Here is a 19,243-nt window from a genome sequence, read left to right as displayed (position 1 = left end):
TTTAAAAAGACAGCCCTACAAGGTAAAAAAAAAAAAGAGAAAAATCATTAGATCATTAGATAATATGTTGACTTTGATTTATTTGTCAAAGTATTTTTTAAGGGATATTTTTCACGGAAGTATTTATATCTGACTGAAGAAATCAGCATATGGAAATGAAGACACACTAACCCTGTCTGGTCTATTTGGAACAGTTAAACTGTGTAACTTAAAAGAATAGTTTACCCAAAAATGTAAATTCTGCCATAGGGGTATGCGATATATATCATCTGCGATGATATCGTAATTGTTGTTTTAACAACATGCGATTTGACATTATCGAGTATTTTGCAAAAAACATTCAAAACACCCCTACAGAGCGCACGCAAACATTAAGTGCAGTCTAGACTAGTGTGCATGTATTAGAGTGCCTTCTTTCACTGTATGATTCAGTCTATTAAATGCATTAAGAATGATCACAAATTCAAATTCACATGATGGCAGAACATGTATATATTTATACCATTTCATATAGTTAATAATCAATTTCACAATAAGAGTGCAGATTTTCTCCAAATATTACCATTAATTATCGTTATTGATAAAATCCCAGAAAATATCAAGATATTATTTTTTGTCAATATCGCACACCCCTATTCAGCCATCATTTACTCATTTACACATTTTTTGTTGGAACACAAAAGAAGATATTTTTAGAAATGTCTTTTTTGTCAATACAATAAAGTCAACAGGCTCCAGTGGTGTTTACGTCACCATATCAAGAGTAAAAAATGACAGAATTTTCTTTTTCAGGTGAATGATGCCTTTAAAATTTATACACATTTATGGCACCTCAAATTTCTGAGATAAGCAAAACTCTTCCCACACTTGTCACACACGTACTGCTTCTCTCCCGTATGAATATGCATGTGAGCTTTGAGCGAATTCGACTGGTTAAATTCCCGCCCGCACTCGGCGCATTTGAACGGCTTTTCTCCGGTGTGTATGCGCTGATGTCGACGGAGATTTCCCAAGGTGGAAAAACCTTTCCCGCATGTGTCACAACTAAAAGGCTTTTCACCGCTATGTGAGGTCTGGTGAGCCTTAAGGCAGTTCTGCTGCCGAAATGTCTTCCCGCACACCGAACAGACAAAGGGCTTTTCTCCCGTATGAACCCTTTCGTGAGTTTTCACACCGGCCACACTCTGAAAGGACTTCCCACACAAACAACAGCTGTGTTTGTTAGTCACAGAGTGTTTGTGCTGGTGAGATTTCAAGGTGTTGATGGAACTGAGGGTCTCGCTGCACACTGTACAATTGACCGGCAACTGTCCCTCATGAATCGGCAGATGCATTTTTAGGGTGTTTAAGCAACCCAAGACTATCCCGCATACACAACAGTGGTGTCCGTTTTGTCCTGTGTACTTTCCCTCATGCAGCCGCAGCAGAAACTTCTGGACAAAGCCCTGATTGCACATTTTGCATTTGTGTGGTTTCTCGCCGGTGTGAGTTAGACGGTGTGCCTTCAGCGAATCGAGCTGGTTGAAACTTCGTCCACATGTCTGGCAGGTGAACGGCTTCTCGCCTGTATGGATCCTCTTGTGGCGAAGTAGGTTGTTGCGAAAGTTGAAGCTCTTCTCACATACGTCACATTTATGCAGCTTCTCTCCTGAATGCACGACCAGATGCTTCCTGAGACAGTAAGCTTGATGAAAAGACTTCCCACAAATTTGGCAGGTGAAAGTCTTGTCTTCGTTATGAATCCTCTGGTGACCCTTCAGCTGTTTGTGTTCGGTGAAGGTCTTGCCGCATTGATTGCAAACATAAGGGCTCTGGTCACTATGAAGCTGGTAGTGTACATCTAAACTGCCTTTACTTCCAAAACGCCGACCACACTGCGAGCAGCTAAAGGGTTTCTCTGCCGCCACATGAACGACCTGATGAGCTCTCAACAGAACAACCGAGTCAAATTTCCTTCTACATTGTTTACAGCTGAGTGTTTTACCTTTCTTCTGACGGCTCACCCGCACACCTCTGCTTTTTGACACACTCAGACTTCTAGATGCTTTCGCATCATCCTGAGCCCCAGAGGAGTTTTTAGTATTTTGTAGTCCCGGGAGGCTGATGTCCGCAGCATCATTGTCCTGCAACACCACAAACTGAGGATGCATGCTGTTTTCTGAACAATCCGCTGACTTTTCTGCCCTAATGATTGCCGTCTTCTGTGTTTTAGTGGGCTTTTCAAAACACAAAAAGAGAACAATTTAGGTCAACACGAAAGGAATGTATTATTGCAGTATACGCTAAAGTTCAAATGTTTGGGGTTAGTAAAATGTTTTGTAATATATAGAAACATTATTACCCTTTTTTGTTTGAATGTATTTTGAAATTATTTATTCCTTTGATGACAAAGCTGAATTTTCATTACTAGTCATTACTTAGCATCACATGTTACTTCAGAAATCATTCTAATATGCTGATTTGGTCCTCAAGAAGCATTTTTTTCTTATTGTTAATGTAAAAAAATTTTTTTAAATAAAGTGTTTTTAACCTTGAACCAAACCAACAATCTCTGAAATGAATTATAAACCTCGAGTGTAATTGATGCAGCATTGTAAATAGTAACCAGATAATGATAAATAGTGTTACAATATAAAACTAAAGCCTCATACTCACAGATTACAAACACAAAACTATTTATTTCAACATAATTGCAAAATATTCAAATATTTATAATATTTCAACAATTTTTAGAGTGTAGGGAGAATTATTTTTCTGGCCGCTCTTTAGAATTTGGGTACTTCTATACTGAAAACTCAACAATTATACATCAGAACCGAACTGTTGCGCTCTATTATGTGTGAATGACTTACTGTTTTCACATGGTCTGTGTCTACGATCTCCTCCTGTCCCAGGCTCACAACAATGGCGATTTTCTCCGCAGAGACTGCAAAGGAACAGCAGATTAGAAATCTTGAAGATATGCTCTGAGAAGCACAGTGGTGTGGATGAAGCGTAAGCACTGAATCTCACCTAGAGTAAGCTGGTCAGTGGACGGACTTCTTTGAAGACCACTGTCAGTTAGATTAGCCTCTCCTTGTAAAGTCTTGTGCTGCTTCTCAGCTTGCTTCAGTCTGGTTTTCAAGTCATCCTGTGCACTTGGAGTCATTTCTTTGGGCAGAAGGGCAGAGAAAAGCTGGCATATTTTCTCCACAGCTTCCTTTGCATTACGTTCTAACACAGAGTTCAACTGTGTCTGAAATATAGGAACAAATCAACTATAAATTAGCCGACATTAAGCTGTCAATCAGCAAGGATTAGCTACAGGACCACTTTTTCTCACAATAACTTTGATAACAGGATTGTTAGCCCATGTCTGAGCTATACTAATGCAGTCAAATTTGTAAACAAACTGAGAAACTGGAATGAAATTATTTACTCAAAATAAAGTTATCCGGGTGTCACAATTTAAAAGAATGCTACAATTTTTAACAAGGCTACAAAATGCTAAATATTACGTTTAAATGATTACTAAATCTGTGACTCTGAGATAGTTGTATTAGGTTATTTACTAAAAACATTTAATCATATTTTAATCAAATCATGCACGTTATGAAGTATAGCTTAAAAACAAACGCAGCAAGCAAGAAAACGCAAATTCCGTGCACTTTTAGAACACTTACCGTGAAGTCCAGCGTGACAGACTTGTCTGCTGTAGCGTGAGTTTGTGAAGGTAACGTTATGCCTGATGAGTCCACGACTTTCGCCATTTCATTTACCGTTGTCTTTACGAGTGTCTCCAGAACAGAGACAACCTCAGACTCCAGCAACGACATTATTCTCCCGTTACTGTTTTCGGTGACCGAAATCATAACATTTTCAATAAAGCCATTCCCGTGTTCGTTGTATGTTCTCTTGTATTGAGTAGTGACGCACTTATGATCACTGCTGCCCCTCACTGGACTGGAGGTTATTTACCATAGACATATGTCTATGTTATTTACACTACAGCTATTACTACACTACGTTTGACAAAACGTATTATTGTTATATTTTTCCTATTCATTTATATTGTATATTCATTATTAGTTATTCTTTATGACAAGATATTTGGCAAGAAGGTACATTTTGCTCAGAGGATGTAAAACCATGACCCCCATCTTTATTTTTATCCAATCTTATTTATTCCATTTATTTTTATTGTCATGTCAACGTCACCCAGTCCTGACTTCAAGCTAATTTAGGTGGTGAAAAACATTTGGTAAGGGGTAGGTAATGACCTGTTTTTATACAGTCTATGGTAATGACACGATGGATAAACTCCTTTGACATTATCGGTCAGACATAAACCTCTGGTGATATATCTTTGATTTTGTCTTTTGACTTCTGAAGATTTTTAGATTAGAATACTCTCTTAGAAATTTTAATAGAATATACATAATTTGGATTTTGTATAAAATTTTAATGTTTTTCTTTAATTAAAATGTTTCATTATGATTTTTATCTGTAAATGTTATCATTTATAATTAACTTGTCTGCCTGAAACTCTCTGTGCATCATAAATATAAATATAAATGTAAATATATATATATATGTGAAATTATATACATTAATTTATATTGTATGTGTGTATGTATGTATGTATTAACACATTTTGCACAAATTATTTTCCTACATCTACCTACATTTTGGTTGGATGTTTATATATTTTAGGACCTGAAAAAATATTAATAAGTAGACTCACGTATCCTTAAGTGGAGCCACTGGTATTATGTTTATTATAAGACATGTGATTTGATTTACACAATGGCTTTTAGTTTAATATACTTCATTTAAATAACACATACACATAAACAATTCAAATATAATGTGCAACTATTTCCAAAATTACAAGGGAAACATTTATTTTTATGTATAAATACAGTCAAGAATTTCTTGTAACTTGCACAAAATGATTTACAATCCTACATGAAATCCAAGGACGTGTAGGCAGACACAAGTTCAGCAGTCTGAAATCTCTCAAAGTGGAGTGCATTTGTGATCTTTGTAATTTCTCTGATAGGCAAAAGTTTTCCAGCACTTAGTGCATTTGTGCGGCTTTTTCCCAGTGTGAATGTGCATGTGTGCCTTCAAATGGTTGGGCTGTGTGAAACTCTTCAAACAAATGTCACAGATAAACGGCTTTTCCCCGGTGTGCACGAGCCTGTGCCTTTTCAAATTGGCCGATAAATGAAACGCCTTCCCACACGTTTCACACTTGTGTGGTTTTTCACCGGTATGAGTGCGTATATGCATCTTCAAAGAGCTCGACAGCTTGAATTTTTTCCCACACAAAACGCATTTGTGAGGTCTTTCTCCTGAATGCAGAAACATATGGGTTTTATACGAAGCCTTTACAGAAAAGTCCTTCCCACAGATCTCGCACTTGAAAGGTTTCTCTCCGGTGTGAAGCTGCTCGTGCATCCGGAGGGAATGTACGCTGCTGTACCTTCTGTCACATAACGTGCACATATAAGGTTTGCTGTTGTCCGAATGCAGTTGTAAGTGAGCTTTTAATGTGTAGGCAGAGCTCAAGAACTTCCCGCACACGTCGCAGCGCTGAGCGTTACTTTTATCGCCTGGATTTCCAATCTTATTGTGTGTTAGAATGTGGTTCCTCAGGGCGTAATTATACTGGAACGTTTTCCCACACATTTCACACATAAATCGCTTTTCTCCGTGAACTCTCATGTGGCATTTTAGAGTGCTTCTCTGGTTGAATCTTCTGCCGCACACCTCGCAGACGTACGGCTTGTTGCCGGTGTGAATGAGGATGTGGCGTTTTAGAGTCCCGGAAAGCGCGAAGCTTTTCCCACAGATGTCACATGTATGCGGCCTCTCTCCTGTGTGCACGCGGAGGTGGTGTTTTAAAAGCTTATGGTATTTAAAGCTCTTATTGCAGTGGCTGCATTTTATCGGCCTGTCGTTCGAATGAATTCTCTTGTGGTAGTTCAACGTGCCAATCAGGGAGAAACACTTTCCACAGGTGTCGCATCTGTATGGTTTTTCGCCCGTGTGCACCCTCTGGTGCATGTATAAACTTCTTTTGATTGTGAATCCTTGTCCGCATATATCACAGGTAAATGGTTTGACTTCCGCATGGACCAGTTTGTGCGCTGCGAGATCTCTGAAGCTCTTTCCGCAAGTAGCGCAGGGAAATTTCTTCTTTTCAAGCTTCTGCGTGTGTTTGCGACGGTGGGTCTCTAGCGCTCTCAGCAGTGTGAATTTCTTTCCGCACTTTTCACAACTGTGAGGCCTCACGATTGAATGCACGCGTTTATGCTGCACGAGAGAAAACATCTTTGGAAAGGCCTTTCCGCACTGCTCGCATTCAAAAGACTCTTTTGCTTGTGGAACTTCAGGTTGATTGGTTGACGTCTGGAACACTTCTTCCTGATCTTCAGACCAGACTCTGTCATCAGCTACGGGTGAAAATAAATAAATAAATAAAATGAAAATAAATAATAATAATAATAATAAAAAACATCAGGGTCATTTCATATATTCACAGTTCAGCAAAATTCATGCTGCTGAAGGAGAGCAAATAATTAGCCTGAAATGGTTTATTTTTCAATAACTGACACTGATAAAGTAGTACACAATTTAAGCAAAAATGTGCATTAAGTCAATCAATAAGGTCAATTTTTATTTCAGGTTGGCTTTCCGAAATTATTACAGCTATTTCTAATATTTACTATAAGTTTTATCTAACAAAATTTGAATGATATTTTTATTTAAAAGAGCTATTTTAAAATGTGATATATATCAGCAATATTTGAATATGTTTTATATGCATTAATTCATATACATTTATTAATATTATTAATAGCCATTATTTTTATATTTTCAGTTTTCATTTGAATTTTTTTGTAATTTTATTATGTGCTTTTGTTATTAATAATAGTTTTTGTTTTTTAGATTTTTATTTAATTTTAATTTATTATATTTCAGTTTTTGAAATTTTAGTACTTCAACTTATTTTATTTCTGTTAGTTACCATTCATTTTTGTTAAAGTTTTTTTAAACAATTCATCTAATATATATATATATATATATATTATGTATGTATGTGTGTTATATATATATATATATATACAAACTTATGTATGTATGTGTGTCCGTCACTGTTTAATTGTGTGTGTGTGTGTGTGTGTTGGGAAATTTCGAACTAAAAGTTGAGACTCTTACCGTCACTGTTGAATATTGTCTGGATGGTTTCTTCTGCTCTGTCCTCCACCATAAGACATCTGCTTGCATTACTTTCCTGTGCAGGCTATAATTTACATCACACGTAAAAGTTTTAACCAACATTTATCACACTGTAAGTTATATCTTTAAAAGCATTTCTTCTTTAAAACTGCATTGTATTATAACTCACTTCAGTGGTTGAAGGTTGCTGGTGAGACGATGTTGCAGGATCCTTCAGAGGACTCACAGAGAGAGTTACAGCATCTGCTGTGAGAGAGGAACACACAACAAACATCACCACAAATACCAAATACTTCAGGCTCGTAACTCACGTGGAGAATCCGTCAAGTACCCTGAAACTCTTGGTTATGGCTATGGGTTGCTCCACTGAGATCACGACCCTTCTGAGATGAAGTCCTCCTCAGCTCGGCTCGACCCTTCAAACATATCTGAGCTGGAACTGGTGCAACAGATGAACAGTATCTGAAGAGACTGCAAATCTTCTGCACCACTTCTTTGGCAAACCTGTCCATTATGGAATTAAGCTGCAGTGATAAAAGAAATGCTCTAATTAAGAACAAAAATAATACCATAAAAATAATACTAGAACTGAATTATTACAGGCTGTAAACAAAAGGATGATTCTTTCACTATTTCAATAACTAACATATCACAACCACGTTAAAATCATTAATAACAGACTTTCTTACCATCTGAATCTGAGTATCGTTTGGTTTGATGGAGAGACTGGATTCATCGGAGCTGCTTGTAAAAGTCTTTCGTATCTCGTGTTTAGCAGAGTCCGTCAGTAAAGACATGACCAGAGCGCTTTGACTCTGAAAAAGCTCAAACCGGGACATCGTGACCACAGTTAAGAGAAATGCAGCAAAATCAACTCAACCTGTGTTTGACAGTTTGTACAGCCAGAGTGAGAAGAAAATAATCAAAACGTTGAACTCCCAATAAAGTTGCAATAAAATGTAAGTACTTCCTCTTTGTTTTATTTTAAAATAAAAGTATCTGAATGCTCGTCATTCGCCATTGAAATTGCTTTTGACCAACAGACAAAACTTAAGGAGTTTAAAATTCAGTGCTAAATTGTTGAGGGCATTTAATGGTTTTGGATCAATTTGATCATAAAATGTTTTTGCTAAGACCCATTATAGACCTCAGCGACTAGAACAAATGTACTTCCGAAACATATTTTCAAAATAAAAGTCGTTGAACGCCCTCAAAGGAAGCAGATTCCAGCCTAACTAACTAGAGAATGAATAATACAATTCCTAATTACGTTTTAATTAGGATGCTTAAGGTCGGTGGTTTAACAATAAGTGTTGTGAGTTTATTTATATATTTCATTATTTTATTTATTCATACGTACTTTCTTCTGCACTGGAAGCTCCTGTCGTAAAGTCAAATTCCTTGTGTGTGTAAACATACATAAAAACATAAAGCTCTTCTGATTCTGATTTAAGAGAATCCAGATATCATTCTTAGTAACAGTCGTGAATGCTTTTGATAATAAGTTTTTCTGTCATTTCTGATGACTGGATAAGGATTTTTTTCAACACTTAAAAAAATATACAGTGCCCTCCATGAGTATTGGAACAGTAAAGACAAAATTGCTTTCTCTGCTGTGGAGTCAAGACATTTGCAAATATGATTAAAAGATGAATATGCGACAAAACTACAGAATGTCACATTTTATTATTAGTTCTTTCGACACATACATGTTTTACCAAATAAAAAGGAAAGCACTTTTAGAGTTCATCCCACTATTTGATGTGAGCATAAGTATTGGAACAGTTGATTTTAAGGCAGATGTAAAAGTTTAAAAGCTAGTATTTAATTGCAGATCCCTTGCATGCAATCAGAGCAGTGAGTCTGCAACCCATAGACATCACCAGACTCTTGGTCTTATGCTTTGAAATGCTTTCTCCAGCCTTTAATGCAGCCAATTCCAACTGTTGCTTGTTTTGGGCAGTTTCTGTCTTTAATCTCCTCTTCAGCTGGTGAAATTAATGTTCAATCAGATTTAAATCTGGAGATTGATTTGATCAATCTAAGACTTTACATTTCTTTGTCCTGATAAAGTCCTTGACTGAACTGGCAGGTTCTGATCCAATATGAAGTGCTTTCTAATGAGTTTGGTGGGATTTTCTTGAATATTGGTAGCCAAGATGATTTTGTACCCTTCCAAATTCATTCTGCTCATCGGAAAAGTCAGAATTTGACTGTTTAATCTGCTCTTTACTTTTTAGATCTTATCCATAGGAATAGAGAATACTTTCGTGTTTTTCCTACCAAAATTACAAATAAAATATAAATAAAATAACAATAAAAGAAAAATCACTGCATTCTCAGCAAACTTGTTTATTCTTGAACGTAGAGTACACTGTACTGAGGAATTCCCTCTGTATAACTATTGATTTGGCATATTATTAACTGGCTTAAAATGATTTGACCAAGGCTCAATTATTAATTGAATTGATGAAAATTTGATTACTACTTATCCAGCTTTTTAAACCAAATGTAAACACTGTGCTATTGTAAATATTTTTGTCTTTAAGACAAGAGAACCTTTATGACATCTGTCTAAAAGAATGTGCAAATATAAGAAAATGGCACTGCAATTCAGTCCCCAGCATGCTTTAAGGCAGCATCTTTTTCACACAGGTATACATTTGTGATCATTGTAATTTCTACGGTATGCATATTTCTTCCCGCACTTCTGGCACGTGTAGGGTTTGATGCCAGTGTGGATTTGCATATGTGCCTTCACATGGCTGAGTTGCACAAACTTTTTCCCACACACCTCACAGCTGAACGGCCTCTCGCCGGTGTGGATCCGCTCGTGTCGCCTCAAGTTTCCAGATAAGCGAAAGCACATTCCGCACGTTCCGCACTTGTGTGGCTTTTCGCCGGAGTGAATGCGCATATGCAGTCTCAGACTGTGGGGAAGGCCGAACTGGCTTCCACAAACAGAACATCTGTACGGTTTGGCTTTGGTATGAACAACCTCGTGCATTTTCAAACCAACTTTCTGAGTAAAGGTCTTATCACAGATGTCACACTTGAACGGTGTCACCCCCGAATGAAGCTTCTCATGTTCCTTCAGCGAATACAAGCTGCTATAGCTTTTGCCACAGACTTGACACATGTACGGATCCTTTTCCGTATGAAGTCTCTGATGTATTCTGAGCATAGCGGTCGAACTGTAGCACTTTCCGCATTCGTCACACGGGAAAGACTTCCCATCTTTAGATTTGCCATTCAGATTGGCTTTATCACCATGTGTGAGTAAGTGTTTCTGTAGGGCATAGTTAAAAACAAAGCTCTTCCCACATATTTCACACATAAATGACTTCAGAGCTCCATGGATTCCCATATGCCTCTTCAGAGACTTGCTCTGATAAAACTGCTTGGAACAGATTTCACAGACGTGGCGTTTCACACCGTTGTGCACGAGGAGATGCCTTCTGAGATTTGTGATGTGGCCAAACTTCTGCCCACATTTGTTACATATATGGGGTTTCTCTCCTGTATGCACGAGCTGGTGCATATTCATTTTCTTTTCAGTTTTGAAAGTCTTGTCACAGAGGCTGCATTTCCACGGTCTGTCACTGGAATGAGTGAGCAGATGGCAGGCGAGGTTGCTTGAGTGTGTGAAGTGCTTCCCGCAGATCTCACAACTGTAGGGTTTTTCACCTGTATGGATCCTCTGGTGTGCCAGTAAACTGCCCTTTACGGTGAAGCTGTGCCCACATGTGGAACACAGAAACGGCTTCACTTCCAGGTGGACACGTTCGTGCATCTTAAGATTTGCGAAGGCTTTCCCACATGTTTTACAGATCCCTTTCTTCTCTGTGTGATTCAGGAGGTGTTTTCTTAATCCTTTTAAGTATTTAAACTTCTTCCCGCACTGCTCACAACTGTGAGGCCCTTTTAAATGTCCACATTTGTGCTGATCTAGTGAGCGGCTATAGAAATATTTCTTTCCGCACTCTTTACAGTCATATGGTTTCATCTTCTTGGTTTTTTCAGATTTTGTACTTGTTTGTTCTGCTTGTGCGTTTACTTCTGCTTGCTGGTCCTCAACAGAGGCGATGGTACTGTATTCAACTGCAAAACATTAAACAGGGTTCCAATTATTGAAAGCTAAAAGTATGTCTAGCTGGTTTAAAAAGGCTAATAAGGAAATTACTTAATACTTTAATAATTCAGCAAGGACACAATACACTGATCAAAAGTCACAGTAAAGACATTTATAATATTACAAAATATTTCTATTTCAAATAAATGCTGTTCATTTGAATTTTTGATTCATCAATTATTCAAGCTTTCCTCAAAAGTATTAAGCAGCACAACTGTTTTCAACACTGATAAGAAACGGATCTTGAGCAGCAAATCAGCATATTAGAATGATTCTGAAGGATCATATGACATATTTTTGATCAAATAAATGCATAAGTAAGAAGAAAATCACTGGTCTAGAGTCTAATATCTTGTTATTTATCAATGCCAAATACTGAAGTACAGTTTAAATAAATTATTGACTGATCAATAAACAAATCATTTTTTTTTTTTTTATATATCAATGTATAAACTTTTTATATAGATAGTACACACAAATATCTGTGCAGCACATACCTATAAAAAATGCTTGCACTGGGTTCTCTTGTCCACTACTTGACGACTCAGGACAAAATTCAGAGACTTGATCCTCCTTTGCACACTGGGAGGAAAAAATAAAATCAGTACGAACATTGATGCAAGCATTTAAGCAACACAGAGTTAAATCTTTTCAATAATGAACCCACCTCTTGGCCTTTAACCGAATCTTGTGGTTGAACAGTTTCTTCAGGTAACACAGTAAGTAGTTTCTGTCTCTCCAGAGACACTGATGGAGCTACAGTTGCAGAATCTGGGAGGAGAATGAAATTACTACATTTAAGATTACAGTGGATTAAATGTTCTTACATGTGACATTAAAATATATGCAAGAAGTCTTACCATGCACATCTCGGACAGCTTGACTGTTTTTTCTTTCTGGTTTCTTCACATGCTCCTTCACCAACTCTTTTACATTCATTACATCTTCATGGTAACTTTTAAAACCCTGCAGCTGAGTTGGTTTAAGCGCAAAGCAATAACTGAAGACTTTGCATATTTTTTGAACAGCCACCTTGGTAAAGGTCTCCATCACAGCTGTGAGCTTTGCCTGCAACAGATAATAACTTATGATTAATTCATCTGGACTTCTTCATAAATGTTCAGTTTTTTAACTAGTAGGATGATGCTCAACATTTCATTTAAAGAATAGATAATTTATAGAATTACAATATAATATAATAGTTAATACATAACATGTGTCCTAGCCTAGAAATTAAAGACCACACAGAGGACAAACTTCAGGAACAGGCTGTCTGAATAATCACAACTTGTTGATAATTAAATAGCATACAAAATAGCTGCAGAATAAAAATAAACGTACCAGTCTGCGTTGTTTCTCATTCATCTCTAATATCGGATCTCTGTCACTAACGTTACTAATTTCAGCGTGAGACGGGCGACATTCACATTCAAAAACTCTCTGAATCTCGTCTAGGACTGTTTCTATCAAAAGCGTCATTATAGACATAGTCTGTTTGTGAAATAAGTCATACTCCGCCATCGTGCTCATTCGGTAAATGTAATCTCTGATATATAAAGAGAGTGATTGAAGTAAGATCACAAACGATACCGCGATTACTGCGTTAACTTCCGTTTCTGCAAAACTACGTCTTCAAAATAAAAGTCGTATAGCCTGCGATTATCGCTGTGGCCAGTGACGACACAGGCATAGCGACTTTTATTTTGAAATCCAAAATGCCGCACTTTACGGAAGTCACACTCAACCGGTAACAGTCGTGAATGACATTTGTCCCAATTCAGTATTTTATCTCTTACAATAATGAATGAGAAATAACTTTAATTTCAACCAGATCAGCATTAAATAACTTGGATTATCTTACAAAAATGTCGGAAAAGACAAACCTACAGGTATGTTTGCATTCATTCGCTAACGTTACTCAAAACTGTAGAAGTGATTTCGAGAGAGCAAGTTAATTAAAACCGAATTTAACTCTGATTTAACCATTTTCATTTGACATCACTCGTAAACATACATGCAGCTCCGTTAGTTATGCGATTATGGCATTCTTGCTAATGTTATTTTGGTTTAGGTCTAACGTTAGTGGTTTAAAGAAGTTACTTCAGAACCGTCTTTACTCAGAAAGTTTTAGTATAACGTAGTGTTCTCGAATAAGAAATCTCTCTGTATGAATGGTGTTCTTTACTCCTCCCTTGTGTGTAACGGACACAGTGAATAGGCATTATTGTCTTATCTACTGAAGCCAGGACACTGGGGCGTAGTGCCTCCTTCATCAGTCTGTCCTGCTTCATGTTCTCTATACATTGCCTTCTCTTCCTCTGAAGACTCCAGCTCATTTCCCTACAATGGCAGATGGACCTTATAAATACATTAGGGTCAGAACATAATCCAAATGAACATGTTAGTCTGAGATATTTGTGTTGGTACTGATTTGTGCTCAAAATTCTTCTTTTACAGGATGCTGATGGCAATGTCAGCCGGGTGATCCGTGTTGGCACCAGAAAAAGCCAGGTAATTATCTTTTATCATAAATTTATTATGGTCTATTTTTTATTTCATATACATTCATTTCAAACGCTCTGTGAAAAAAGCATGTTATATATTTTAATGTATTTAGATTTAACATAGTTATATATTTCTAGTCTTCGTTGTCACATGATCTTTCAGAAATCATTCTAATATGATGATACTCAAGTAATATTTCTTCTTATTATTATTAACGCTGAAAACAGTTATGCTGCTTAACTTAAGTTTTTCTGGAAACGGTATCACATTTTTGTTTTCAGGATTCTTTGACAATAATAAAATAAAAAGTGTTGCATAGACAAATGTAGGTTTGATTGGGTGTGCCAGTTGTGGTGATGGCTTTGATAAGATTTCTGTCTTTGTTAGGGTGGGTACAATATTGCTTAGTTTAAGTAAAGAAACCAGTTACAGCCCTCAACAAGAAGATTAGCCCTAAAAGACCTTCATATTTTGTGGAAAAATAAATATTGTTGAACCTTCTTGTTACTTTTTCCCCTTTTCAGCTGGCTCGAATTCAGACTGACAGTGTTGTAGAGAAACTCAAGGAGTTACACCCTGATGTTCATTTTGAAATAGGTAAGATATCATCGCCAAATATGCAAAACAGTTGTTGTTTATTTATAATTGAGTTTAGCATGTATGATTATGATATAGTTAATATTCACTTTCCTTAAATTGATTTCCACTTCAATCATTTTATTTTGTATTAGTGGCAATGTCAACAACAGGAGATAAAATACTTGACACAGCTTTATCCAAAGTAAGTCCAAATCCAGAAGTAAATAACTGATTATTAAATTAAGTGATATTGATGTAGTAATTAATAACTTTGTAAATGTGTGTGTGTGTGTGTTTGTGTTAAAGATTGGTGAAAAGAGTCTCTTCACAAAGGAACTGGAAAATGCTTTGGAAAAAAATGAGTGAGTCCATCCTTCATTACTTCTTGATATCATTTATGTATACTTTGCACAGATTTGTTCACTGGTCCTTTGGTGCATTTGATGTTTCAGGGGTTTGTGCTGCTACACTGGTGCTTATGTTTCAGTATGAATAATGCTGGTGTAATATTTGTGTCTCTATAGGGTGGACCTGGTTGTGCACTCTTTAAAAGACTTGCCAACTGTTCTTCCTGTGGGCTTCACTATAGGATCTGTGCTGAAGTAAGGAAACCACAATAGTGTCTCTGTGTTCTCAAGTTCTTATACTGTATTTTCCTCCACATCTGAAGAGTCTTTTATCTTAAAAGTAGCTGAAATGTCATGTTACAGACAAACGTCGACCTAAAAGTTAATAAATAATTATTAAAGTGTATTGCTCATTGAAAATACTTTCTAATGTATGATTAACATTTCCTTCTCTTCAAAGGCGAGAAAACCCCCATGATGCGGTTGTCTTGCACCCCAAACATAAAGGCAAACGTCTAGACTCTCTAGCCAACAAGAGGTAAAAGAGGTGGCCAGTGCGAATAACTATATTTTTAAATATATATTAAAGTACACTAGCATTTAAAAGTTAGAAGTTTTAAGAAATTGATAGTTTAAGTCGGCAAAGATGCATTAATAAATTGATCAAAAGTGATAATTAACATTAATAATGTTACAAAAGATTTCTATTTCAAATAAATGCTTTTGTTTTGAGCATTCTGTTTTTTTTTTTTGTTTTTTTAAATGGTAGTGATACATTTGATATTTTATATGTGTTTTCTTGAATAATAAATGATATATTTTATATTTGAAGTGTTGTAGGTACCAGTTCTCTTCGCCGGGCCGCACAACTAAAGAAGAGATTTCCTCATCTGGAGTTTAAAGACATTGTATCCTTCAGTGCAGTGCAGCATTTTAACAAAACTTTTCCTGTTTTTGTATGTAGATGCTGATAGCAAGTAAATGATCATTTCAGTGTATTAATAAGCACTTGATGTTTTCTGTGAGGTTATACCTTAACAGTTGTGCTTCAGAGAGGTAATCTCAACACTCGTCTAAAGAAACTGGATGAAAAAGATGACTTTTCAGCCATCATTTTAGCAGCAGCTGGTCTTCGGAGAATGGGCTGGGAGAATCGCATCAGCCAGGTGCCTCTATTCTACTTTAATGAACCTAAAATGCAAATACAATAAAGATTATTGCATCATTTAATTGATAAGCAATTCTATAATGCATATCGACCTCGGTTGTTATCATCTTGCTTCAGATCCTTGGGCCTGAAGACTGCATGTATGCAGTTGGACAGGTGGGTAACGTTCAGTGTTTCTTTAGTCCTGATCTCCTGCACAGCAGTGAGTGCATTTGTTCCATCTCATTGAACCTTACATGCTGCTCTTACTGTCTTGTTAAAGGGCGCTCTGGCAGTCGAGGTGAGAGCTCGAGACCAGGACATCCTGGAAATGGTGTCAGTATTAAATGACTCAGACACCGTGTTGAGATGCATCTCAGAGAGAGCCTTCCTCAAACACCTGGTAGGCATCCTGCTGCACTAGAATACTCCTCACACCTGTTTTTGGATCAGTGTTGTAATTTTGTGAAATATTATTACATATTACATTATTTTACATTTTAAAATGAATGTTTTTTATTTTTTTATTTTATTATATTATATTTTAAAATGTAATTTATTCCTTTGATGGAAAAGCTGAATTTTCAGCATCATTATTCCAGTCTTCAGTGTCACATGATCCTTCAGAAATTGTTCTAAAATGCTGATATGGTGCTCAAGAAACTAGTGCTGCAAAATTGCGATTAATTGCATTCAGAATAAAAGTTTATATTTACATACTATATGTGTGTGTACTTTGTAAATTTATTATGTGTATCGCGTATATATTAAGGAAAAATATGTAAGATTTATATATAAAATATTTATATTTATGTATAATATAAATTATTTACAAGTATAAATATATATCCATACAAATATTTCTTAAAATATATACACGTTTGTGTATTTATATGTATGCCTAATAAATATATATACATACAGTACACACACATATAGTATGTAAACATAAACTTTTGATTTTTGAATGCGATTAATCGCGATTGATCATTTTGCAGCCCTACAAGAAACATTTCAATGGCGAAAAGAGTTGTGCTGCTTGATCTGTGATGATTTTTTTTTTTCAGGACTTAAATTAAATTAAATTTTATATAGAAAAAATAAATACAAAAATTCTCACTAAACACAAACTTTTAAATAGTGTAAATATTTAATAATAATTGTAAAACTTTTTAAATAAATTTTTAAGGTACAGTGAATTTAATTCCAATACAAATCACATTAAGTCGTTAAATAGAACCTTTTCTACCAAATGGTATAAACATGTTTTAAAACCCACAAGAATGCAAAGAATACATTTGTAAGAACTATTTTTATTTTTTTTTAATAGGAAGGGGGATGCAGTGTTCCAGTTGCAGTTTATACTGAAATTAAGAACTCGCAGGTACTGAAGAGCTTCATGCTGTTTTACTATCTACCCAACTAGAAAAGCTGAAAGACAGATCTGAATAACTGTGTGGTCGTTTTACAGCTCTACCTGACTGGAGCGGTGTACAGTCTCGATGGTTCAGACAGTCTGAAGGAGACCATGCAGACAAGCATCAGCTCTGACAATCAGGTTGTTAATCCATAACAATAGAAATAAAAAATTCCAATATTATGAATCCTTCTTTGAATTTTACACTGATTTGAGCATCTGTAACCTTATTGTCACCAGGTTGAGGAGCAGGAGAAAGTTGATGAGAAGGTCCAGCGTGTGGGCATCACTGCTTTAAAGGTGTCAGAAGCAGCCCAGGACGCTGCAGTGAAGTTAGGAGTGGACCTCGGAAATCTGCTGCTCAGTAAAGGGGCCAAAGAGATACTGACTGTAGCCAGACAGCTGAATGATGCACGATAGGTATATAACAGTCCTTACCTGTAGCTGAAGACCAACCACCCCCTTCTAGAAGCAGTTTTTATACATTTCAGTGTCAACAGTGTTATGTCATCCAATGGCCTATTACTGGTTAGTTTTTCACAGAAAAGGTTTCTTTGTATTTACAGAAGTTTAATGAAAGTCAATATGCAGTTACTACTTAAAACAGACTAGCAGTATGATGCAAAATAATGACTCCACTATTCACAGAAGTATAACAGAGACACTGGCAAACATGAACAACATCTGCATTACAGAGAGCTAAAAGATCGAAATTATTTTTCTCTCATATTAAGCCATGGACACGCAATCATGCCTTTTATGATGGTGTGTGTTGTATCTAAACACATGCTTATTTGAAACTTGAATTATTCTGGGGTGTACATTTTCTGAAGCTGCTTGAAGTTTCATTCTACATTTTAGATTTTATTTTCACTGACTCTGGTTATATAGGTGTACAGCATAACCTGTCAACCACTACAAAATGTTTTTGTATGATTGAGTCAGCTGGGTTTTTTTTTTTTCCATAGATGAAGAGTTTGATAGTAGAATGTTTTTCATTCCATCTCAGATATTTGCCACTAATATATTTTATGCATTTGTTGAATGTAGTCATTGAACCCTTTAAATTTAATCTAACATTTGTGCCTGGAAATTCAAAATATCACCTCTGTAGATGTCTTTGTGTATTAGTTCTAGTCTGATGAAGATGCCATTTTTATGGAGTTTGTTAGCACTACCTGAGCCTTTTCATTCACTACACTCAAATTCAAAGTCCTTGCTTTATTTATTTGGCTAAATGTATTTTCTGGACTTCCTCTTGTGCCTGCAATTGTATGATGAAACATGATAAAACTTGGCCCGTATACTTTTGTTTTTTTGGTTGGTATCCATAGTTGAACTCATTTCATATTGAATCAATGTGAGTATATGCAAGATTCTTAGAATGTACTGAAATGATAGAATTCTATGGGCATTTCAGTGTCAGGGATGTACTTGTAAACTCTGAATAACTTGATAGCATTGACATTGTTTGTCATTACTTTGAAATAAGGCATCTACATTTACATCAAACAGCGCATTTTGTAAGTTTGGAATTATTTTGGTTTTACGTACTGTATTTTCCAGTCCCAAATAAATCAAGCAGTATAGATGCAATCATGTGGTTTTATACAAACTGCCTTAGACAGTAAGACACCACTGGGTGTCACAATTTTATTTTATTTTTTTTTTTTTTTAATAAGCTTTACGCAAGACCTTACATGTGATGGTTGAGGGTATTGGGGATAAAAAATAAAGTAAATCATTATTACATTATCAGATAAGGCAGGTTAATTGAGTTTAGCATCGTACATTACTTGATTATTGATTCATGTTAACGTGAAGAAGAGTTAAGCAAAGAGAAATGAGTTTGTAGACTCAATAATGGTCTTGACTGAAATATATCAGAG

General features: G+C 36.0%; 4 protein-coding genes across 6 annotated transcripts; 1 reads left to right on the top strand and 3 right to left on the bottom strand.

Annotated features, from left to right (window-relative positions):
* Positions 1-63: 63 nt before the first annotated feature.
* On the bottom strand, positions 64-3,929 carry si:dkey-182i3.10 (gastrula zinc finger protein XlCGF57.1). The gene is made up of 4 exons (XM_042739503.1): positions 3,663-3,929; positions 3,013-3,235; positions 2,853-2,926; positions 64-2,216 (listed from the first exon to the last, which is right to left on the bottom strand). Exons 1-4 carry the CDS (start codon positions 3,849-3,851, stop codon positions 813-815), a joined length of 1,890 nt encoding a protein of 629 aa, XP_042595437.1. The 5' UTR covers positions 3,852-3,929; the 3' UTR covers positions 64-812.
* Positions 3,930-4,674: 745 nt separating this feature from the next.
* On the bottom strand, positions 4,675-8,216 carry LOC109075118 (zinc finger protein 708). 2 transcript variants are annotated; one of them, XM_042739502.1, is made up of 5 exons: positions 7,917-8,216; positions 7,559-7,751; positions 7,397-7,470; positions 7,207-7,291; positions 4,675-6,440 (listed from the first exon to the last, which is right to left on the bottom strand). In XM_042739502.1, exons 1-5 carry the CDS (start codon positions 8,064-8,066, stop codon positions 4,999-5,001), a joined length of 1,944 nt encoding a protein of 647 aa, XP_042595436.1. In that variant the 5' UTR covers positions 8,067-8,216; the 3' UTR covers positions 4,675-4,998. The 2 variants fall into 2 exon arrangements, with proteins under 2 accessions (XP_042595436.1, XP_042595435.1); XM_042739501.1 differs by having other exon boundaries at positions 4,676-6,440; positions 7,397-7,473; positions 7,917-8,215.
* Positions 8,217-9,563: 1,347 nt separating this feature from the next.
* Positions 9,564-12,986, bottom strand: si:dkey-182i3.9 (zinc finger protein 883). Its single transcript, XM_042739497.1, has 5 exons — positions 12,701-12,986; positions 12,220-12,427; positions 12,027-12,130; positions 11,857-11,941; positions 9,564-11,328 (listed from the first exon to the last, which is right to left on the bottom strand). The coding sequence occupies exons 1-5, from the start codon at positions 12,887-12,889 to the stop codon at positions 9,875-9,877; spliced, it is 2,040 nt and encodes a 679-aa protein (XP_042595431.1). The 5' UTR covers positions 12,890-12,986; the 3' UTR covers positions 9,564-9,874.
* Positions 12,987-13,076: 90 nt separating this feature from the next.
* On the top strand, positions 13,077-18,950 carry hmbsb (hydroxymethylbilane synthase, b). Of its 2 annotated transcripts, XM_042739499.1 has the most exons (15): positions 13,092-13,248; positions 13,571-13,734; positions 13,817-13,870; positions 14,389-14,461; positions 14,596-14,645; positions 14,750-14,805; positions 14,968-15,045; positions 15,251-15,328; positions 15,623-15,698; positions 15,843-15,956; positions 16,076-16,114; positions 16,221-16,340; positions 17,268-17,321; positions 17,409-17,495; positions 17,595-18,950. In XM_042739499.1, exons 2-15 carry the CDS (start codon positions 13,705-13,707, stop codon positions 17,772-17,774), a joined length of 1,089 nt encoding a protein of 362 aa, XP_042595433.1. In that variant the 5' UTR covers positions 13,092-13,248; positions 13,571-13,704; the 3' UTR covers positions 17,775-18,950. The 2 variants fall into 2 exon arrangements, with proteins under 2 accessions (XP_042595434.1, XP_042595433.1); XM_042739500.1 differs by lacking the exon at positions 13,571-13,734 and having other exon boundaries at positions 13,077-13,248.
* Positions 18,951-19,243: the final 293 nt, after the last annotated feature.

The sequence above is a fragment of the Cyprinus carpio genome, chromosome B15 (assembly GCF_018340385.1).
Source record: "Cyprinus carpio isolate SPL01 chromosome B15, ASM1834038v1, whole genome shotgun sequence".
Taxonomy (NCBI): Eukaryota; Metazoa; Chordata; class Actinopteri; order Cypriniformes; family Cyprinidae; genus Cyprinus; species Cyprinus carpio.
This window is presented reverse-complemented; position numbering and strand designations above follow the sequence as displayed.